This window comes from Wolffia australiana, chromosome 10 (assembly GCF_029677425.1).
Source record: "Wolffia australiana isolate 7733 chromosome 10, ASM2967742v1".
Lineage (NCBI taxonomy): Eukaryota > Viridiplantae > Streptophyta > Magnoliopsida > Alismatales > Araceae > Wolffia > Wolffia australiana.
Window position 1 is genome coordinate 12,154,593 of NC_135844.1, and position 24,430 is coordinate 12,179,022.

Below are 24,430 nucleotides of genomic sequence, written 5' to 3' on the forward strand. Positions count from 1 at the left end.
CTCTTACTACCATCCAGTCACGGGGGAAATGCATCCTCCCTCCTTTCCCAACCTCCAACCATATCTTCACTCCGTCGACATTCTTGATATAGAGTTGCTGCCTCTCATAACCAATACAATGACCCAATAAGTCTCCCTTAAATAATCGCCTCCCTCTTGGCAACCGCAGGGTGCCCTTTCTCCTGGCCCCTTTCTGCTCGGTCGCTCCCTAGCTATGTGATTCCATCATGCCATCAGTTGCATTCACATCCTCTGATACCCGCGAGCTCTCCTCTTCATTAGTCCCTTTTGCCGCCACCGTCCTGGTCCCTGCCTCCGTCTCTTCCACCACACCTCCACTGATCTTCGCATCCAGCGCCGCCTCCCCTTCCCTTGCAGGCAACCTCTCTCGCCTCCCGCCTCCGAAAGTCTCAATAAGGGGCTCATGATCTTCTGCAGCTGGTGGGGCTGGTGGTTGGCGCTCCATTACTCGTACAGTATACGTGCCCTTACGACCCTGAAGCAGGACCGTGACGATGCCACCGCGTCCTTCTTCATCTCCACATCCAACACTGACAGATCTGGGTCACCCGACTCTAGGCCCGACGTAACGACCCCTTGCAACCTCCCAAAAGATCGGACTAATGCCTCCATGTTCCGGGTGGATCGATACACGGCTGGTACCCCCCTGACTTCAATATTAACCGGCCTCATCACTCTATCCCTGACCTTATCGGTCCAGATGATGCGCTGCCATTTAATTCTTGCTTCACCAATCACTTGCCACCACCCACACACTGCGATGCATTCAGTCGCAGGAACTTGTCGCACCAAAACCTCTCCGTCTCCAGTCTCTTCACCTCCGAACCCCCAGCTCCGGGAATTTCCTCACCAATGCCTCTTGTACTTCCTCCTCTCTCACTTCACCTGCTTCGATCTCCCCAACAATGCACGCGGCCTGGGTAAGACTTACTCTCCTCGCAATCAGTAAATCCTTTGCCTTTCTATGGTCGGAGGCTGCGTCTGGACATCGCGCTTGTTGATGACCCACCCCCGACAACGCCTGCAAATGAGCGAATTTCGACAATCACGTGCATGATGCCCCCACCCCAGACACCTGAAGCATTCATTCCTCGTCTCTCGTCTCCCCTCCTCCACTGCCTCATTCCTCCTTCGCCATGGCTATCCATGGCCACCTCCATGCTCCTCCCATCCTGACAGTCTTCCCCCGCGCTTCCTCACCACCGTCCACCCCTTCTCTTGCCCCGGCATGTCTATCTTGCATTGCGAAATCTTCCTTGCGCAGAACTAGGGTTCCCTGCGGGCTCTGCACCACCCTCTTCTGCGCGATCTCCACAGCGCAGGAGCGCCTACGAGCTCTCCTCCGACGACCTAGGGTTTCCTCCGACGATCCTCCTCCGACGCCCCGATGCCAATGATGCTCTTTTATGTTTCTTCCACATAAAGGGTTTACTTTGCACTATGTGATCTCTATGCGATCCTCTCCTTGTGGCCCTGTTCCTTCTTCGGCTGGCCTGTTTGATTTTGATTCACATTATTGCTATGGTCTTTTTATATCAATATAACTCTTTGTTTTGCCTTCATTTTTCTGTTCTTCTAGTGCTGTTTAGATATCTGTGTGATACTTGACAAATTTGAAGCCAGGTTATGTACTAAAATGGGTACTGAAACTAATAATTTCTTTCTGAAATTTATGATGTTAGAATAGTTCTTAATCAGCTTGTGGATTGTATCCTCCAGTTAGAGGTTATGTGCAGCTATTATGGCATTTTTCATTGTTGACAGGTTCTTGGTGCAGCAATGTTTCATGTGAAAGTGGGGGATGCCTCAATGGTCTATACTGGAGATTATAACATGACTCCTGACAGACACCTGGGTGCTGCTCAGATTAACCATTTAGCCCTTGACCTCCTCATAACTGAGTAAGATGCCATTATTCTGTGAGGGTAAATTACTCAGGTTTTTACTTTTGATTCAATATCAAAGCCATCTTGATTTCTCTGTGATCAGCATTCTCAGGTGATCTCTCTGATTTAAGTGCTGTTTAGTGCCAAAAACGCATGTCCATATTTTTCAATAGTACCAGGTCGATCACCATTCTCATGTGATCTTCCCTATTTTTTTTTTTAAAATTTAGTTGATTTGATCTTTCAGTGGCAAGGTAAGCTCAGTATGGACGTGTTAATGATTTTTCAACAGTAATACATTGTTATTGAAATTTATGCCTATTGTAATTATGCAGGTTCACCTGTTGTCTGAAGGTCAACTAATAACTGCCGGACTTTCCTCTGTGAAAATTTAGTCACCTGGTCACATTTTAGTCTACTAAGATTTAGGAAGATGGAGTTCCTATTCTGCCTTATCTCATTTTATTGAAAATTTTCAGCTATGTGTCAACGTTTAAAGCCTAACTACATTGACTTTAGGCACATACTGAATGAGATAATAAATCAAGAATAATGTACTATTCTTGAAAAATCATTGTGTCACAAAACTTGGTTCCCACTTTTTTATATACAGTTACTAGACCCTGAAAAGGAATGTTACACCAATGCGTCACAATTAATGGGAATTATGAACAGGTCTAAACTAGAGATGTGTGATAAATTATTGCACGACTAAGAAGTTTTTATTCAAAATTCGTTGCAATTTTGGAGGCATTGAAGGATTAGTATTTGAATTCAGAAAATTGTGATGAAATTAATCTGAAGGCTCTTGCTTCTAAGAAAACATTCAATGAAAATTTCAAATTTTTATTAACCCTAAATTGTGTTTCTGACAGTAATTTTCAAATTGTGTTTATTTTTTCCATTCATGCGGACCCCTAATACTTATTTTATAAGGATTTAGGTTCTGACATGAAAAAATAACTGACTTCAAGTGTCTTGACTTTCGTTTTGTAGATCAACATATGCAACAACAGTACGAGATTCAAAATATGCCCGAGAGAGGGAGTTCTTGAAAGTTGTATGGTCTTACCATCGAAAATAATATTTTGAAGGAGCTCGTCCGTATATATGAACTTCGGTTTATTTAGGAAAAGATCTCTTGACAAAGTTGTCATATCTGGTTAAATTTTTTTCTGTATTATTTGTTATGGAAGCAAGGGTATGGTAAAATAATTAAAGGAATAAGAAAAGTGATAATAAGGCAGGGAAAATGTCAAATAAATTCCCTAATAATATGTCTGGATTGGTGTTTCTAGTTTGCATTGTACTGTCAGGACAGGTGACTTATTTATTTTTCGTAAAAAAATTTCCACACTGTATAATGCAAACTGGAAATATCATTTTTCTCAAAATTACCATATCATTGTGATGGAGTTTCTAAACACCAGCTCTTGGTCAGCTCCAGCACATCCAACATGAAGCTGCGCCAGGGCACTGAGAGCAGAGAGGAGAAGTAACCAGAGAAAAATGTCAAAACGTGGAAAAAATCCTTCTCACTTACTCGTTAGGGCAAACAGCCTTTATACAAACTTAGCAGGTTCCGATAGTAATTTCCGAAACCAGTTACAACTGTAAAAAAACCATTATAGTGGATATAGAAACAACTGCATGGCTTGTATGGTTTAAAACATAAAAATCGAAATTCTGCTGTCTAACACATTTCCTTGATTTTCACTTTGCTTCATAGCATCATACTTAGTCAAAATATGTGGGAACGTCCTTTGAATACCATGCCTCATATTACTCCTTGGATAAAAGTGAATATTCTTGTTGTATGCTTCCTTAATGTGCATAACGTCTCTGCTTGTTCTTTTTCAATAATTATTTTAGTCCAAAACCATTGTAATCATAACTGATTTTCAGGTTCATAAATGTATTTATCGTGGGGGGAAGGTCCTCATACCAGCATTTGCTTTAGGCCGTGCCCAGGTAAAAAAAATTGAATTACCCTGATTTAAATTTGGAGTCAGTTTCTAGCCCACTTTATTTACTACTTTTATTGGAATTGGTACAAGAAATTGGATGATTTGTTTTAAGAAAATAAGGAAGACCACCTGGAACGGTGGTTGCTGATATGTTCTATATGGAATTGGTACAAGAAATTGGTAAATTAACTTACCACGGTCCTTGCTTATGCTCCTCGCCTTGCACGAACAACCGACGTCGTCTCCAAGCTTCCCTCCAGCCACGACCCTGGGAAGAAACCCTAGTCGAATGCAGCTCCCAGCTTCCCCCAGAATACCTGCTCCAGACAAGCTCAAAAACCTCTGTGTCCTTCCCCATCCTCTTCATCTTTATTTATAACCCCCTTCCCTTTATTCCTTTCTAAGCTAACTTTCAAGAAACAGTTAGTTAGTTGGCCAGCTCAGTGCCAGCTGGCCCACTAACTTTCTGCCCATTCCTCTTTCTCCTTTAATATGTTGTTATGGGGACCGTATCAGTCGCCTAATGCTATTAAAATATTAAGACGCGTACAATCCATTTACAAAATGTCCAAAAGGGTCTTCCGTTCACCTTCCTCCAAACCAAAAAAATATTAGTGCTTGAATGTCTTGAATGACATTCTCCACGGAAACTGTTCTCCCCTTGAATACCACCTCGTTACGATGCAGCCATATCGCTCAGAGCACTGTGAGGAGTCTCCCCCAGTCCAGCTTGCTCTTGAAACTACCATCACTAACTGAGACCCAAAATGCCTCGTCAGAGGACACATTCACCCCTGACATCTGCTGCGATGTCCATATTCAAGGGCAAAGTGATATGTGAAGAAGTGGGAGCAGTCTTCATCATCCCTGGCGCACATAGGACACTATGTGGAAGCTGTTGGGACTCATCTTTTGTGGAAGACTTGTGTAACCAGTCATTGCCGCCTCAACAACCAGCTGAAGAGCCTCACCTTGAGAGGGGCTTTTTCTTTCATCAACATGAAGCATGTGGTACTGATTGTCGAATCCTCCTTCACTTCCCCTCTGATCTTCATATCGATATCCTTTACCGAAAAAGATGTCTCCTGCCACACCCAACCATCACGTGACATACTCAGACTTTTCCACAAGGCTTTTCCACTTTCCTCAAAGTCAAAGCTACAGATAGCTTATGACAAAACCAATCATGGTTCATTCCCATATTCTTCAAAAAGGTAAAGGAAAAATAAAAGATAATATATCATTTATTGAAGGATGGTGATATTGAATTTATTAAGCTGTACGTGGACACCAAATATGCAGGGCCTTTTTCTACTTAACAGGATATTTCAATTGTGAAAACTTCAATTTTTATTTTTCGGCCCCGAAGTTAGTAAGTTAATAAAAGATATCTTTTTTTTCTAAAAATAATCCTTCTAGCCATATTTTGATTCGTATGGTGTAGAATTTATTCTTTTTTGAAGATCCGATCACCTTCTGTGGGTTCCTAAGAATTGTTTCCGAGTAGATATTGCTCTTTTATTTGAGTGTATTGATTATAATCATGTTCTGATTGACTTGTGTTTAATGTTTGTGATTTTCTTTCTTGAGCTAGGAACTTTGCATCTTATTGGATGATTATTGGGAGCGCATGAACCTGAAGGTTCCAATATACTTTTCTGCTGGTAGTGTCATCATTTTATACTATCAAAAGCATTTCATGCATATCTGACAACTCCTATGTTAATTAATTTCTTAGGGACCAGAATACTTATTATTTCTGTAGTTTTAATTAATTTCATATACGATGATGTAAGTAGGGATTGTCCGTCAGATATCCGGTATCGGACATTGGATATCCGACATCCGGAAAAAAACGGGACGGTGTCTGATATCGGATATTGGTTATCGGACGATATCCATCCAATAGGTGAAGACGGATATCGGAGATGGATATCGAATGGGTAGGGACGAGATGGATATCGGAACCGGTATCTGGATCGATATCCGGTATCAACAGAAAAATCAATATCTATCATCATTTTAGATACTTTATGCTAACTTCGTCATGTATTTTTAACATGTATTGTACCTCGTTTAATATATAGAGCTTAAACTTTTGATTTTTTTTCATATGGGATAACAGCATTCGGAGTTTAACATTAACTCCGAATCCTATTGTCCCATATGGAAGAAAACAGAAATTGTGAGCTGTATATGTTAAACGAAGTAGGATATATGTTAAATGATCTAATAATATTATAATAAATAATTAATTTATTATTATCCAGTAATATGCGTAATATATTTTATTAAATATATATATTTAACCTATAGTTTACTCATTCAATAAATACAGTTCAAAATTTCTAATTTCTTCCATATGGGACAGAAGGATTCGGCGTTTAATGTTAAACTCCGAATCCTGTAATCCCATATGGAAGAAAAAAGAAGTTTGCATTGTATATATTAAACAAGCCATATTATAAATTAGAAAGCTCTCTGCTTACCTGCTGGCCCACGCGAACCTTCTCCAACCGGGGCACTATGATTTAATTATATTTTTATACAACATTCTAAGTTGGATATCGAAATCCGATATCCAACTCCGATATCCTATATCGGCATCCTCCCCGAGAGACGGAGGCGGATGACGACATCGAGACAGATACTGATATCGGATATTGGTACTGTAGCAACGGATATCCAATAGTGTTGTACGATATCGAGATATCAGAAAAAACGGATACGGAAAATTTGATTTTCGGTACCCCGTACAGCGTCCGTCACGATACCATAATCCGATACTGGTATCGGGACGGGCGATCCCTAGATGTAAGAAGTGGGTTTATTTTTTTAGTTTCTCTTTATTGCTATTCATATTTGTTAAATGATAATCGCCTTCCCTCTCCTGCCGCACCACGTGCCCTCCTGGGATAGGGTAGAAAGAAAGAGAAAACCTTCTAATTGCAGATAAACAATGTGTCAATATGACTGCATGTCTTCCCTGTTCTTACACTATGGCTATATAAACATAGGAAACACTCCAGTTAATGAAGTTTGGTTTTATCTTTATCAGACTGCCCGACTTCCAGAGCAGTAGGATTCCTCCTGGCACCTTGTTCTTTTCTCTACCTACCTTTTTATCTCTCTTTCTTTCTCTTCCTTCCACTACGTACCTCCTTATTATACGGTGTTCAAACAGTTTACCACCAGTTCTGATTCCCTCCGTTTTTTTGATTTTTGAGTTTCACGATCGCTCCTGTGTTGTATTTCTCAGGTTTGACTATTCAATCAAATATGTATTATAAGACCTTCATCGGATGGACCAGCCAGAAGATAAAGGACAGTTCTGCCATTAAAAATGCTTTTGACTTCAAACATGGTAATGTTTATCGATTTTTTAACTACACTATTTACTATTTTTATGCCTATCCTGTGACCTCTACATCAAGTTATTTCTTGGTCAGAAAAGGATGTGACTTCACTGGGTGACAGCAGGAGACCCTCTCGGCATTGCACAAAGGGCGTTCTGATCCAGTAGCTCTTGGTTCCACTTATTGTTTAACCATAAATCCTACCAGGATCATAACAAGATGCACACTTCTTTGCTCATTCTTCAGGACAATACTGAATTTGTCTACTGGCACAACCATCTTGTCACACAGTGTGATCTCACCCCAGACTGATTTGGAGCTGGCTGTCTTCTTGTGGCAACATTTCCTTTGGATGCTTCTGGAACAATTCCATTATTTTCTCCTCCTCCACCACCATTCCAATAGCTTCATCCAGATCAGGCAGTTTATCTATGTGGAGAATTGGACGACTCAGGTTCTTGTCTTCAGGGTTTAAACCCATGTGTGAGGTAAACAACCTCTGCTTCAGAGTATACAGCCTCTCCTTGGAGTTAGGATTCTCCATTGGCCAGTAATAGTCAATCTCTCTCCAAATTGCTTTCAACTTGCCTGAGAAGGCCATAACAGCAGCTTCACTTTGCCTGGCTTGGACCACCTGACAAGGAAATAAAAATAGCTTCAATTTGCTTTCAACTCTCATATGCCCCTTTCATTTTGTTACTCTGTACAGTTCTTGGTGCTCTCCTTATGCATGTGTCTGATTTAGTCCACACAACGAAAGGTATCCACCATTTCAGGCACCATGGTCCCAAGGATACATTGGTGAATCATTGATTTATTAGGCGTCTAGATACTATAGTATGAATACCCTAGCAATGGAGGTTTCTCCACAAAGTGATCTATTACACTCCAGACATCCAATGATAGCTCCACTAACTTACAGCACTGATAGCCATTCATGCCATCAAACTTGATCTTAATACTAGGGAGGGCAATGGTGACCCTCTCATGGTTCTTTAAGCTCTCAGTGACTGGTAATTCCTACTGAACCCTCATATTGTGCTCCATGGGCTCCTCTTACTCTATGCAGATGATATCTTCCACAGAATCATGGGATAAATGATGTCCATTTATGGAAAAGGAGAAAAACACCTAGCAGGTCAAGCCACAAGAGCTTGCTCGAGTTACCATGTCAGGAACCACCCTAGGTGGTGGTGAAGAGTCATTTTCCAGTGCCACTACACCACTAAGGATGATTAGGGTTTGAAAAATAACATCACACTAACTGATTTTGAGCTAGGGCCGGTTTACATACTACCATTACACAGTCTAATGGGTTAAGTTCCGCTAAGTTTAAGTCGCTTATTCTCCATGTGAAAAGTCATGTAGGCCACCTAAGTCCTTAATTCCACACAGAATAAATGACTTAAAGGATGTGACCCACTTACTATACATGAAACAATATACATTTTCCACTTATAATACATGACCTACTTCATAGACGACTTGCAGGTCATCCATGAATTTTTCAGCACGAGTCTTTAGTGTGCCGGTATTTCCAGAGGTGGCTACACCACAGTTGGTCTTTGTTATCACCAAGAGGTCCCTTTGGTTGTCTTCTTTGGCCCTTGTTTTGCAGAAGGAGGTTGATGTTGAGGAGTTAGTGTAGTAGGACGAGAAATTCTAGTAGTTTGCGGAACGTGGACAATGAATGCCAAATTTTGAATCATGTTTATAGCAGAGTGATCAACTAAAAACCCGAGACGAGTTTCCTCCTTCCTACCTTGTAGAAAAGTCTCTTCAAAGTGAACTTACACGGTTCAACAGTTGTGCTCTGACGATTTTGAATTTGGGCTGGAGTCCTTTAAGGTACCTATAAACCCTGTCACGAAGGACATACTGTCTATCAACATAGTCCGCAGAAGGAGAATGATAAAAATCTGTTTCCTTCCATATAGCTCAGAACTCATTGGCATATTCCAGTGCAGTGTGATTTTCTTGAAGTCGCGCCACTGAATGGTCAACAAGGTTGGCTATGTTGGATTCATCCGCCTGCATGGAATCACATCGTTGGATAAGATATCTCTTTTGATGATAAAGAGAGTTCCTGGGATGAAGAAGAGACCAGGAATGTTGGGGAAGAGACCGATCAGATGTGTAGGGATCGGCCGAGGATGAGCCGCCTGAAGGCGCAGTGAAGAGGAGAACAATCATGAGGTAAGGGGATCGGTGGGGAAGAGGAAAACCTTGGATGCAGAGGGGAGAAAGGACAGGTACTGCTAATTGCAAATACGTTTCTGCCTGCCCTCCTAAAGGGAGGGCATCCTATTTAAAGGGAAACATGCATAAGTTAAAAGATACGGTTACCCCACAAGAGGGGGTTATGGGCTTTGGGATCATATCATAGTCATTGTAGGATTCACTGATTTCTGGAAACATATCCCAAATATCCTAATCCCTCGTAGGGGCAGTCATATCTTTTCCCTTGTGCATGTTTCCCTTCAAATAGGGTGCCCTCCCTGTAGGACGGCAGCTAGAGAAGTGTTTGCTATTGGAAGTATCCTTCCTTCCTCCCCTCTACGTTTGAACATCATCCCTCCCCCTGTGATCCCCGTCCTTCATAACTGTTTTCTTCTTCGCTGTGTCTTCAGGCGGCTCATCCTCGGCCGATCCCTATCCCTCTGCTTGGCCTCTTCTCGACCATTCCCGTCTCCTCTTCATCCTGGGAACTCTCTTTCTCGTCAAATTACATTGGAGACGATACATCCCAAGTGGGATCTTATCAAGAGGACATCCTCTTTGCATCACTGCACGAGGCATGTCGAGTCACTTGGCTGAGGTGGTTACTCAGTCAAGTGGTGAAGTTGCCCTCTGGATCTCAGCGTCCACTGACTGAATTTAGTCCACCAGTTCAGATTGTGACCAGTGAACTACTGTCATGTAGCAACTTGAGGAAGTTTCACGTACCATTTTTCACCCAAAGTTGGAAGGCTAACATCGCTATCAGGGGCAGATGTATTCTCGTTTTTAGCCATAAGGAATAGAAAATCATAGAGGTAGTTATGAGATGTAGACTAAAGAAATTTGGAATGATCACATATGTATAAAGCAATGTAGAAGTTAGCCTCCATATCAAATCCCATTTATTTGGGAAAACAGTTGTACATAATAAATAGACTTGGAATAGGGGCAAATGATATCAGCTGAGAGACCAACGACCACAGGCTTCATCTAAGTTTCCAACGACCAACCAAGCTGGAACTTGAGCTACAGGAAGAGAGCATCAAGCTGAAGCAGTGTCTGCATTCTCAGAGTCGAGTGGAAGCAGCGTCAGTGTTGTCATACACCGATGGTGTTGCAGGCGTTCTCAGATGTGAGTAGGAAATAGTCACAATAGTCAACGACAGAAATTAAGCTCCGTCAAATCTCCTCAGCCTACAGTATCGGTAGTTCTTCCTCCTTGCAGATCCTTTGAGAGCTCTGATACCCTGTGAGATTTTCTCTGTGGGTGAATATGGAGTAAAGAAAGAGGAATCAAGACAAACAAAAAAACTGGAAGTATTTCATGTAGGATTAAGGCTATATACAATGTTTAGGGGCTAGAGATAATACAACAGCTACATAACGGCTAGTCTCTGCGTAGAGCTATGTACCACATAGTACTGTCAGCTGACGTCTCTCTCTCTCTCTCTCTCTTTTTCTTATATTTCTCTCTATTGTTAATCTATAGTGGGCCTGTACGAGTTAAGCCCATTATCTAGAAAGTTCTAATTCTAGAACCCTCATGTAATTTCGTGATACCAAAACCTTATAAAAAGGGGTAGGGCCCATTGTTGTAAAACATGGTATCAGAGCTCGGGTTAGAGAAAACCCTAGCTTAAGTTTGTGATTTCAAGAATCATTTAAGTTGGAGTTCAAGTTGGAAGGCATTGTCGGTGACGAGGAGAAAACATCGCTGGCGAGAAATCAGACCTACCGTCGGCGAGCAGAGGCATTGTCGGCGAGAGGAAATACCGTCGGTCAGGGGCATCGGCGAAGAGGTTGATTTGCTGCTGGAGAATCCAGGTGTGTTTGCTCCTTAACTAAAACTATGTCTGTTGAAAGGGAGATATTGAGTATGAAGGGGGTTAAAAGCACAAATGAAAGCAGTGAGTAATCCTATGTCAATTCCTCAATGATTCATCCTGTACCGGAATCCCTCAAGTTGAATGGAAGAAACTTTGAAGAATGGGGTCAAATTGTGGAGTTGGCCCTCAGCTTAAAGGGCCTGGAGGATCATTTAGAGAAGGAAATGAATTCCTCAGGTCCTGGATATCAAAAGTGGAAGAAGGACGACATGCTTGCCCTAATTTACATGAAGACAAGCATGAAAAATGACCAACTTCCCAAGGTGAAATACATGAAGACTGCTTGTCAAGTCTGGTCCTATTTAAAGAAGAGTGCTCCCAAGAAGAGCACAACATATAGGAGTTGTGGATTAATGCATCGGATCTGGACTACTCAACAAGGAGAAAGACCAGTATCTGAATACTATGAGGAACTTAAAGCTTTGTGGGCAGAGTTGGATCATCTAAGGCCAGTGAAAGATGAGAATGTGTGGGAATACAACAAAGATAGATTGTTTAAGTTTCTCTTGGGTCTGAAGCGGGAGTACAATACACTTAGAAGCCAAGTTTTGAATCGGGAGAAGGTTCCTAGCCTGGAGGAAGCTCTCTATATTGTGCTTGATGAAGAGTTTCTTAGAGGTCTTAATCCCGAAGGGAAAACAGAGGAAGGAGCCCGTCTCTTAACTAGGTCAAGGGGACTGAAGGATCGAAATCAAAGAGAAAAAGGATTTGCCTACAAGAAAAACCAGGGACAAGGTGACAGAAGCGATTGGAGAGGACCAAGAAGACCTAATATAGAATGTAATTATTGTAGAAAAAGGGGGCATGTAGAAGACTCTTGCTGGGCAAAGCATGGCAAGCCTGAGAAGGGAGACAAAGTATACAATGTGCAAGCCGACAACTGCCAGGAAGAAGGTTGAAAGTCCAAGAAGGAAGAAGGAGAGGAAAAAGAGAAGGGAAACAGCCACATAATTAAAGCTCTCAAGAAAGAAATCCTGGATGAACTAAGAGGCCAAATCAGTTTCTCGTCCTTGGCCGCTTCAGGTGAGTCTTCTGCTTATCTTTCTTTTGTTAGGAGTGATTGGGTTGTGGATACTGGGGCTACAGACCACATGACTCTGAATCGCAAGAAATTTGAGAAATATGTCCCATGCCCGGGAAGAAAAAGGGTATTCACTGCAGGGGGGGAAATTCTTCCTGTGGCTGGAATTGGTACTATCAAGTTTAGAAATCTGGGATTTATGAAGAATGTTCTTCATGTTCCAAGTTTAATGTGCCAGCTAATCTCTCCCCAAAAATTGGTTAAGGATCTAGATATAGATGTTAATATAACTGACAAAGGGTGTTGTTTGGTTGAAAAGGGAACGAGACAGAAGATTTTGGCTTCTGAAGAAAGAGGTGGGCTGCTGTATCTGGAAGACGAAGACAGAAGTGCTATGACTGCAGGAGTATGGGACACATCAATGGAAAAAGGTAGAAGATCTGAAGAACTTTGAAGATGGCATTGTAGGCTGGGTCACCCGTCGTTTGAGTTTCTGACAAAACTGTTTCCAAACTTCAATTCTGAAACCTTGAGAAACCAGTTCAAATGTGAAACATGTCAACTTGCAAAGCATAAAAGAGCATCCTTTAGTGGAGTAAGTGGAATGAAAGAAAACCCCTTTCAATTAATACGCAGGGACATATGGGGACCCTCTAAAAACCCTTCGATTACCGGAGACAGATGGTTCTTAATCCTTGTAGATGATTGCACCAGGGCAACCTGGGTCTATCCCTTGAAGACCAAAGGAGAAGTATCCTATAAAGTGAAAGAATTTTTCCAAATGGTTGAAAAATAATTTGATACCAGAATTAAATGTTGTAGATCTGATAATGCAAGGGATTTTTTCAACGAGACATTATCTGCATTCTTCAAAACAAAGGGTGTAATTCATCAGTCATCGTGTGTAAATACACCAGAACAAAATGGTGTGGCAGAAAGGAAGATTGGATATGTAGTTCAGATGGCTAGAGCTTTAATGATTCACACCAAGGTTCCGAGCTACTTATGGAGTGAAGCAGTACTTACAGCAGTGCATCTAATACCCTCAAAGGTGCTATAGAACAAGAGCCCCTTGGATTTAATGTGTGAGAAATTTCCATCCTTACCTCTAAAATTAGGACTTACACCAACAATCTTTGGATGTACAGCCTTTGTTCATGAGGACAACCCAAAAGATAAATTTAGTCCTCGGGCGGTGAAGTGTGTGTTTGTTGGATATTCCTCAACTCAAAAAGGCTATAGATGTTACCATCCTCCTAGCCGAAATTTTTTTGTTTCAGCAAGTGTTACCTTTCATGAGGATGAAGTATATTTCATGGAAGAGGCGCATGCAGGAGTCTCAAGCCAAGGAAGTGAAAAGAGACATGCACCTGTAGAAGATAATTGGGGAAGCGTATATGACATGGAGCCAATTGAAGAAGACTTGATAGAACCAGAAGAAGAAGAACAATAACAAGAGAGTGATGAGTTAAGGGGGGGAGCCGAAGGAGAAGAAAACCAAGGAATAGAAGTGGACAGCACATGCAGGCAGGAAGAAAATGAGGAACCACAGGAGCTGGAAATGGATCAGGAAAATATCCCTCAAGAAGGAAGAAACGAACTGACAGATTCAAGAACGCAAAACAACAATGATCTTGGTTGGCCCGTTGCTCTAAGGAAAGGGAACATACGTGTACTCAGAAAAGGGAATACTCATTGTCGAATTATGTAAACTATCAAGGTGTCAGTAAGGATTACAAAGCATTCTTAATGTCCATTGAGATGGTAGATGTTCCGAGAACATGGCAACGGGCGATACAGGATGAGAAATGGAAAAAAGCAATGGATGAAGAAATGGATGCTTTACTCAAAAACGGTACGTGCGAAATTGTGACACTCCCAAAGGACAAGAAGCCAGTAGGGTGCAAATGGGTTTTCATGGCAAAGTATAAATCAAATGGATCAGGAGAGAGATAGAAAGCACGACTCGTTGCAAAAGGATATACACAAGAGTATGGGATTGATTGTGAAGAAACGTTTGCACCAGTAGCTAAAATGAACACTGTCGGGGTATTAATTGCTTTAGCAGCCAACTTTAATTGGGAGATTTACAATGTGATGTGAAAAATGCATTTCTGAATGGGGATTTGGAAGAAGAAGTGTATATGAAGCTACCACCAGGATATTACAAAGATGAAGATATGAATGTGTGTAAGATGAAGAAATCTATTTATGGACTGAAGCAGTCTCCGAAGGCATGGTTTGACAAATTCTCTGGAAGCTTGAGGAATCTGGGATACTATCAGTGCTACAATGATCATGCTCTGTTTATAAAAAGGGGATCTTCAGGGAAGGCATCAATTCTTCTGGTATATGTAGATGACATCATTATTACAGGAGATGACAAGGAAGTGAATCTGCATTTAAGTCGAAAGTTGGCTCAGCTATTTGAGGTTAAATCATTAGGAAGGTTGAGATACTTCTTGGGAATTGAGGTAGCCTACTCCAAGACAGGCATATTTATCTCACAACATAAATATATAATGGACCTTTTGAAGGAAACGGGCATGAGTGACTGTAAGCCATCAGTAGTTCCAGTCGACCCAAACTCCAAACTTAAGATAGATGAGAAAAACTCACCTGTGGACAAAGGTTATTATCAAAAACTCATGGGGAAACTGATATATTTGAATCCACCAGGCAAGATATTGCATATGTGGTTGGAATCCTCAGTCAATTCATGAAGGATCCAAGAGAGTCCCACTGGCAAGCAGCATATAGAGTGTTAGCATATTTGAAGGGCACTCTTGGACATGGGTTACTGTTTAGGAGAAATGGACTAAAGCTAGAAGTATTTACTGATGCAGACTTCGGAGGATCAATGGTGGACAGAAGTTCAACCTCGGCTTATTGTTCATTCCTGGGAGGAAACCTGGTGACATGGAAAAGTAAGAAGCAGTCAGACGTCGCCCTATCCAGTGCAGAAGCAGAATTCAGAGCTCTATTGAAGGGAATTTGTGAGGCAGTATGGTTGAGAAACTTATTGATAGAGATTGGATTTCCAAGTGCAGAACCTGCCGAGATGAAGTGTGATAGCAAGTCAGCCATTGCTATATGTCTGAATCCTATTCATCATGATGGGACAAAACACTTGGGAATTAATCGACACTACATCAGAAAGAAAATAGATAAGAAAATTATCAGTCTGGACTATGTACCATCTTCAGAGCAGAGAGCTGATATGCTGACTAAAGAAGTCACAGGAGCAACATTACGAAGACTCAGCAACAAACTGGGCATTCAGAATCTTCATGCACCAGTTTGAGGGGGGGTGTCAGCTGACGTCTCTCTCTCTCTCTCTCTTATATTTCTTTCTATTGTTAATCTATAGTGGGCCTGTACGAGTTAAGCCCATTATCTAGAATGTTCTAATTCTAGAACCCTCATGTAATTTCGGGATACCAAAACCCTATAAAAAGGGGTAGGGCCCATTGTTGTAAATAAGACGCTATTTCGGAAAAGTGCTATTTTGTTTTCTATTCCAAAACAAGTATACCCGTTAACATATAAAACAACGGGTCCATGGAGTTCAACACATAACACAGCTGTTCACATGCTCTTTACTCTCTTCATTGTGGTTGGAATAAATGTTAAGTATCAGATTGAAGTAATGCAATAATGTCAAAAGATCCTCGTTTACTTCATATCCAAACTGTTTGATATGATTTTTTTCTGAAAGAAGTATTTGATATGATGTTACCAGTATGCTCATTCAAGCCGTCGATGATTCATGATCCTGGTCCATGTGTTCTTTTTGCCACTCCTGGAATGCTCACCGGTGGCTTTTCTGTTGAAGTGTTCAAACATTGGGCTCCATCTGAAAAGAACCTTGTCACGTTACCTGGGTGAGATTTTTCACCTGGTGAAAGTATTTTTTTATCTGCAGAAATGCCTAATTATTCTTATATTGACTGTCTTAAATAAAAATGGTCTCTAACAAATTCTATCGATTTCTCTTAAAAACTTGAAAAAAATATTAAATCCTTTCTTACTAAAGCTTCTTTTAATCAAAATACAAAACCATCAGCTCTGTTTAGTTTCTCATCATTTCAGACAAGCATTTGAAATAATGAATCTTAATTATCCTTTAAAATTCAGGTAAGAAATTTTTTTTGCAGGACTGTCTGTTTCTATAAAACTATGTTCTTCTTCACTTACTCAACGTGGTTTCATACTTGAATCCTTCTTTTTGACACAAAATTAAGGTAAAAACTACACTTCATATTCTTCTTCACTTAGTCAACGTCAGAATTTTCCCTCTCTAAATGGTTCTTCTCATTTTGTGCACACTCATGTTTTTTTCCCATAGAACATGCATCTAAGGAATATAAACTCAAGGTTCGGATCTATGGTATTACCAAAAGCCCTTCCAACACCCCCGCCCTAAAGATCATCTTGAATTTTTTGGGCATTTATGTCCTTAGCCTTGCGGTGTTGTTATGTTGTAAAGAATAATTGTGTTAATATGTTCAAGCATTCTAATGCAAAGGCACTAGTGAAATCCTGATTTCATGAAATAATTACTTTTTTTAGTTACTGTCTTGCTGGAACACTGGGCCACAAATTAATGTCTGGGAAAGCTACTACCGTTGACTTGGATAAGGACACCCGGATAGACGTGCGATGTCAGGTGCCTTTTTACAGCTCATTTTGATGAATTGATATTAATGATTTCCTTTTTTTGGAACATATGGATGTTAGAATAGTTATGTTCTGATGATATGATACTTTTGATGTTTGTTTAATGATGAGCAATCAAAAAGTTGTTTCATCAGCTCCATTCAAAGTTATCCTTCTGCCTTTCTTTTTGTCATTATATGCATGTTTGGGTAAAAATATGGTCTCCTGAGGCCAATATTTTTCTCTACAAAGAGTTAGTAGTTTTACTAATTCAGTTGATGGGACCAGATTATTGGGGCCCAGGCCAATACTCTGTCCCTTTTTTGTTTCCGTCTGTGTATATTTTTGTCAGCTTAGACTTGTTTTTTTTCATGCCTTTTTGTTTTCTGTCCTTATGTTTCCTTGAATCAGAGGAAAAAATGTAAATCCCTATATACTTGGTCAAGTGACCTAAATGAAGAATCGATTTCTTTTTCAAAAACTTCCCGCGAACGACTGGATTTCTCTAGGGTCGTCAAATAATATCTGTGAGCCAAAGGAAAAGCTATGAATATCATCATCATAGTATCAGATCCATAGAGGATCTTTCTATGCTTGTGCATTCCTCATGATTTCCTGAGTTCAAAGTGTTTTTTCAAAGTCCCATACCAGTCGAGTAATCACGACAAGGAAAACAAAAACTCGGCTAGCTTACTTGGAGCAGAGCTGACATCAAACAGTGATCAAGACTCACCTGTTCATGACATGGGAGCAACATGATGTGGTCGACCTCTTGAGGTAGCATTTAAGATGGCCTCAAGATAAGGAGATACTTAGCACATTCATTGTTTCCATCTGTACCAGAGTCTCTCAGGTATGACTGAAACAACCTCAAACACTGGAGCAAATATGTGGAGCCGATCTTGGAAGGACGAGGACTTAAAAGAACACTTCTCTAAGGTGATCAACCCAACACGTGAAATACAAGTGGAAACAAGATGACTTGGCAGCACTGCTGGTGACTGGTTCAAAATGAATACAGGCCTCAAGACAGCGAAAGGAATCTGGGATAAAGTGCACAAGAGCTGTTCTGAGAAGAACAATGAGTGCAACACCTTTGACCTGGTTGCCAGGGAGAGAGATTTGCCCCAAGGCGAGAAAGCTGTGATGGATTATGCTAGTGATCTTCAAGTAATATGGAGTTAGCTGGATCATTACAGGCTGATACCTAACTCCAAAGAGTGGCAACGGTAGGCCATGAAAGATAGATTCTACACACTCCTTATGGGACTCAGGATAGAGTATGGAGCTTTGAGAAGCCAGATCCTGAACCATGAGAAGGTTCCAGACCTTGAACAAACTGTATAAATTGTTGAAAAGGAGGAAAGATGACATAAGTTGATCCCAGTAGCAGCTACGAGGACAGGGAAACAAGCTGCGTGGAAAAATGAACAGAAGTCCACAAAGGTGGAGAATTCCAATCCAAAGCCAACCAGTATCGTGCTAACTGCAAGAGGATAAATAGTACTATGGAGAAGTGCTGATTCTTACATAGGAGACAATCTGTTCAAGTCATGTAGCTAGTACCCAGGAGGCTGATCATAAAGGGACAGGGGAACAAGATCGTCATCTGGTCCCTAAAAAGACTTCAATTTGATGTAGGACTTCGTCTAGGACGTCATCCGGTCGGCACCGAGTATGATGGCTCGGTACCGATAAGAGATGATGGTATCGAACGTCGACAGTGTCGTCGTCCGAAGATGAAACCTTAAGTGGTTAATGTAACTACGATGCAAGGCGAGATGCGACTAGATTTCGTACGTGCAAGTGCCGACGAACAAGAGGGGGCCAAATTCTGAATCCAACGGAGTCTCCCAGTAATGGAAAGGGTGACCCCTTGAGTCTCGTCGGAAGGGATGAGGACGACTACGGCGCCACACGTGACGGGCAGGCCCAACTCGTACCAGTGAAACGCTCAAGATAGTCACGCTCAACCTCTCTCTCACCTATATCTAATCCGAGCGCGGTGGAGGCAATCAGAAAATATACTGCAGAAAATAAGAGACGGGCGGGCAGCAAGATGACGTACCTTGGCGGTGTCTATGTGCCAGGATTCTTCTGCACTTATGCGTCCGGGCGGGGGGGGCGCACGGTCGAGAAGCGATGGCAATGATGGGAGTTGCCGGAGAAGGACCCGGCGAGGTATGACAGCCTTGGCTGGAGCGAACAGTCAGGTATCAACTGAGGGAGGGTCAGCGGTAAGGTAGCACACCGAGGGTCCGAGGTGCTTTGGTTGGCACCTGAGGGACCAAATAGTCCGTGCTGGAAGACCGAGCAAGATAGAACTGATGAGTGAGGCCTGCTGCAGGCTCCAATGGTTTGGCCAGCAGCGAGGGGGATCGTCCAAGGGAAAATCTCCAGAGCAGCACCGGGATGGACGGCCCTATGTCGGTTTCAGCACTGGCCAGCCGGGTAGACGGGAACCGAGGACTCCCAGGATGCGAGCGGAGGGGTTGCTCCAGCGTCCAGGGAGTGGGGAATCGGTCGGGTGCCATGTCAAAGCGTTGCCGGGCTTGTCTGGTCGGTCAGCGGGGGAAAGGCCTGGTTGAACAGGCGCCCGACGTCGTGGAGTCGAATGGGCGGCGACAGGTCAACGCTCCAAGCCGACAGTGTCGATCGGGGTCAGTCGTCTCGTCCGCAATCGGAGGGACTTTGACCCATTAACGGACACGGTCGGTGATGCTCGACCGGATTCCTCAACCACGGCCGAGGGAGAGTACCGGCAGGGACAAGAGCTCGGTCGTGGCTCGAGAGAAGATTAACCCCGCTCGAATCGGCAGGGGACCCACATATCTGGTGAGGGACGCTTCCAGGAGCTATCGCATGCCCATTCCAGGAGCTATCCCATGCCCGATGCCTGAGGGGGGGGGGGGGGGAATCGCACCGCGATGCACCCACTGGGGAAGGACCGTCGGGAGGAGAAATCGGTGGATCGGGGCCATCGTGGCCTTCCTTCCCCTCCTAAGAGCTCTCTCTTCCACAAGCAAACCTTCCCTCAATCTTCCCTCAATCTTCCCTTCTTCTTCTTCTTGATGGTGGGACTTGCACTCTTCTTCAACAATGCAAATTTCAGAATGAAGCAAGTCCAAGTGGGCTAGGGCGCCCATCCTTTCCCTTGTAAGGGAGACGTGAATGGGCCCCTAGCAGTACCATAACAGGGGCGTGAGGGGGATTAAGGCCCATGGAAGTCCATTCTATAAGGACTTCCCCCCATTACAACGCAAGGAAAAGGGAAAAAAGAAAAGGAAAGGAGAGAATGGGATGTGAGGGGCAGGAGGGGAAGAGAAAGAGGAGGCAAATTTCAAAGTTTCTCTCCGCGTCACTGACGGACTTTGACAACGGGAAAATGAAAGAAACGCGGGCAAAAACACGAATTCAAGAGACACGGACAAAAACGACGGGAAAACGAATACGGTGCACCTTCACCCAGAATACCTGAATCCGGGTGTCCGTGCGGTCGCCTTGGCTTGCCGGTCGGGCTGAACACGAGCCGGCGGTGATGTTGTTGATGGTGACGGCGTCTCTGAAGACGTCCCTTGGGGCTCGGGCTGCTCTGCGCCATCACAATTCCTTCAGGGAGGAAGTGGAGAAGCTGAAGTCCAGGTGAGAAACACAGCTATGGCCAAAGTGAGGGAGTCTTCTAGATATCTTTGGACCTATCTATCTCACCTGCAGACAGACTGGATAGTGGATTTGAGGGACATGGACCACATGGCTCCACACAGATCCAAAATTTATACTTATGCATCATATGTTGGCAGCAGAAATGTGTCAAAGGCAAGAAAATAAATTCTCCCCTCACTGGTATTGGCACGTTGAATTTAATGAGTGGGAATTATTAGAAAGATATTTCTGAAGCCTACTGATGTCTCCTCAAAACTGGTGATAGATATTTACTGTGCCATAATTCTGGACTTCACTGTCTGCTTTGTGTAGAACAAGGCCCTAGAGCAGAGAATTGGTCTCCTTAAGGAGCAGAACAGCTTGTTGTATCTTGAAGATGCTGGTGGTACAGAACTGATAGTGACTCGTACCTGTTGTGAAGGAGGTGACCAAGCCCAGGCTGGAGACCTTGCAACATTACTTCACTCTCGTCTTGGACGTCGACATTTGATATTTTGGCAAAGTTGTTTCCAAACATTACAAGGAACATTAATATGTCTGAGTTAGTTTGGAATGTTTGTCAACTTGGAAAGCACAATCGGTCTCTCATGATCCCAAGACTTCTTGATTCTATATGGGGAGGCTCCCAGCTGGAAAAAGGGGCATTGACATTTGGCTGGAGTTGCCATCCGGGAGGAGTCTGAGGAGCTGGTGGCTGCATTTGGCCGAAGGGCTTAGAGGGTCATGTTTGGACCTGGAATTCTACTTCTGTCTAGAGATCAGCATTGCTATGAATTCCTTTGTGAGTATTTATTTTCCAAGAATTCTGTTCTTGATTTGGTTGAGAGCATATCACGGTCCTCAAGGTCCTCTTATCAAAAAGCCCATTTATGCTCATTTATAGTGACATATGGGGCCCTTGCCCAGTCAACTTGTTGATCAGATTCTGGTGTATGGTTCTAATTAATGATTGTACCAGGATGACATGGACCTACCTACTCTAGAGAAAATCAGAGATAACTAAGATAATTTGAGATTTTTGTAGTATGATTCAAAAGGAGTTTGGGGTCAAAATCAGACCACTAAGGTTAGATGATGAATGAGATTACTTAACTGTCGTCTGACCACATATTTTTAAAAATAAGGAATTCCTAGAATCTTCATGTGTCAATACCCCTCAACAAAAAAGGTAGCTGAGATATAGATTGAACACGTGGTGGAGATCACCAGTACCATGATACTGCACAGAAGTATGCCCAAATATTTTTCGGGGGAAGTCCATGTTGACAGCTGTGCACATAATCAGCTGGCTTCCATCCAAATCTCTTGGGTATGATTGTCCACTCAGCCTATTGTCTCAATTTTCCCAGGAGCACATCTAAGAACAAGGTTAGTTTCTAGAGTATTCAGGTGCACAACATGTCCATGTGCAACATCCAAAGGACAAGCAGGAGGCTAAGGTGATTAAATGTGCATTTGTGGGTTACTCCATCACAAAGAAATGGTACACATATTATCATTCTGAGATATGGAACTTCTTTATTTCGACAGATGTGACTTTCCATGATAGATGGAATCTCTATGAAGACATTGGAAGTCTGCTGACAGATAGAGTGCCTCATGCAACAGACAATCAGACCCCTTAATGGTTGATATTGTCTCCAAATCGTTCAGGGCCTGCTGTTGACCTGATGCTGGATTCTCTGATGAAATCTTGGTGACTTGAACCACACCAGAAGGACACACCTTGGTCACAGAGATCAGAGTGTTCAAGGCATAGATGCACCAGTTGTCCCAACTGCTGAATTAGTCATATTTCCCGAAGACATTTCCTCTCGGTGACCAATTTCCTGCGTAAGGGAAACATGCATCCATGCAGAACCTTAGGTATGTAATGTCTAACTTGGTTACCTATAAAAACTTGGCTCCAGATTTTCAGGATTTTATGACAGAGCTAGGCATCATGGAGAACCCGTAGACAGTAGAAGATACTCTGGGAAATATTTCCTGGAAACAGGGAATTGACATAGAAATGGTTGTCCTTACAAGAAACAAGACTTGAGATCTTGTAGGCTTGCCCCAGTAAAGAAAGCAGTGAGATGTAGATGAGTCTATAAATTGAAGTACGGTTCTGATGAAAGCCTGGAGAGGTAGAAGGCAAAGCTGATGTCAAAGACTGTACCAAGTCATAGGGTTAGACTATGAGGATACCTTTTCCCTAAGTGAAAACTGAATACCATACAAATAGTGATTTTAAAAAATGATGTCAAGAATATTCATCTCCATTGAGACTTGGTAGATGATATTTATATGCATGAAAGTTTAAGAAGGCACTTTACGGGCTAAATAGTATTCATATGCATGGTTTGGGAAGTTCTTTCAAACCATGAAAACTATGGGATACAAGCAATGTAGTAGAAATCATGCACTGTCTCATCAAATGTGCTACACTTAGTGAGTGATCAATTCTGGTTCTAAACTGATGATATTATTATAACAGGAGATGATGAGGCAGAAAGTCCAAGGATTGGGTAACCAACTATCTACTGAATTTAAAATCACATCTCTTTGTGTTGATCTTTACCTGGGCCTTGAAATTGCATATAGAAGGCAATACATTTTATATCCCATGATAAGTACATCTTGGATTTATTCTAGGAGACTGGAATGGCAGATTTCAAACCATCTATGACTCCAGTGGATCCCGATTTAATTTGGGATGTGCAAGTATGCAGAACTTATGAATAAATAGCAGAATCAGCAACTGGTGACGGGCCTCACCTATTTGTGTCACACAAGGTCAGATATCACATTTAAAGTTTGGCTGCTGAGTCAGTTTATGCACAGCCCCAGGTCATGGCACATGCAATCATTATACAAGGTGCTAGCTTGTCTCACGGGTATGGTAGGCCATGGATTATTGTTCAAAAGGGGCCACATCATTGGGCTAGAGCTATATACCCTGATACAGACTATGGTGCTTCAGTAGTTGAGCGATGTTCAACAATTGGATTATGTTCACTCCTTGGGGGAAACATTTGTTGCATGGCAGAGCAAGAAACAAAAAGTGATGGTGAGATCAACTGCAGAAGCTGAGTTCAGGGCAGTGGCTAGAGGGATATGTGAATTTCTGTGGATCTGGGGAATACTAAAAGAGCTCAAAATTGTACCAGATTGTCCAGCGACTATATAATGGGGAAATAGATGTGCAAAAGATATTTTGCACAACCCTGTGCAACTTGACCAGACGAAACATGTGGAGATCAACTAACATTTCATAAGAGACAAGTTGGGGTGCCAGAGCATATGCCTACCAACCTGAGGAGGTGTCAACCTCGACATGTTACTTTTCATGCCTTTTATTTTCTATCCTTATCTTTCCTAGAATTAGACATATAACCCTGTATGGTTTCCATGTAATAACCATACGAGAGGGAAAATTTTCAAACCCTACATATTATGTCAAGCTTCGTAAATGAAGAATAAATTCCTTTTTCAAAAACTTCCCAACATCAGATGGTTTTCTCCCGTGTCATCAAAGAAGATCGGTCCACCATGGGAAACAGCTACAACGATCATCATCAATTTTCTGTCTCATTGTAACCATCCCTAGGGACCTCACTGTCTTCTAATAAGCTATCAAGGAACATTAATTGTTCACAGTTCACTGCTTTATTCTGAAGGATTAATGACAGATCTAGTTCCAGATGCAGACTTATTATTGATATTTTCGTGGAAAACAAATTTCTTCTCGCCTTCAAAACTTGTATAA

General features: G+C 42.2%; 1 protein-coding gene across 1 annotated transcript in view; it reads left to right on the forward strand.

Annotated features, from left to right (window-relative positions):
* The window catches only part of CPSF73-II (cleavage and polyadenylation specificity factor 73 kDa subunit-II), a 47,307-nt gene that overhangs the window by 21,452 nt on the left and 1,425 nt on the right, over positions 1 to 24,430 (forward strand). Inside the window, exons 6-12 of the mRNA XM_078582252.1 lie at positions 1,786 to 1,922; positions 2,904 to 2,967; positions 3,813 to 3,878; positions 5,469 to 5,538; positions 7,134 to 7,238; positions 16,100 to 16,241; positions 16,930 to 17,026. Coding sequence (XP_078438378.1) covers positions 1,786 to 1,922; positions 2,904 to 2,967; positions 3,813 to 3,878; positions 5,469 to 5,538; positions 7,134 to 7,238; positions 16,100 to 16,241; positions 16,930 to 17,026 — 681 coding nt within the window. The remainder of the gene's footprint in view (positions 1 to 1,785; positions 1,923 to 2,903; positions 2,968 to 3,812; positions 3,879 to 5,468; positions 5,539 to 7,133; positions 7,239 to 16,099; positions 16,242 to 16,929; positions 17,027 to 24,430) is intronic.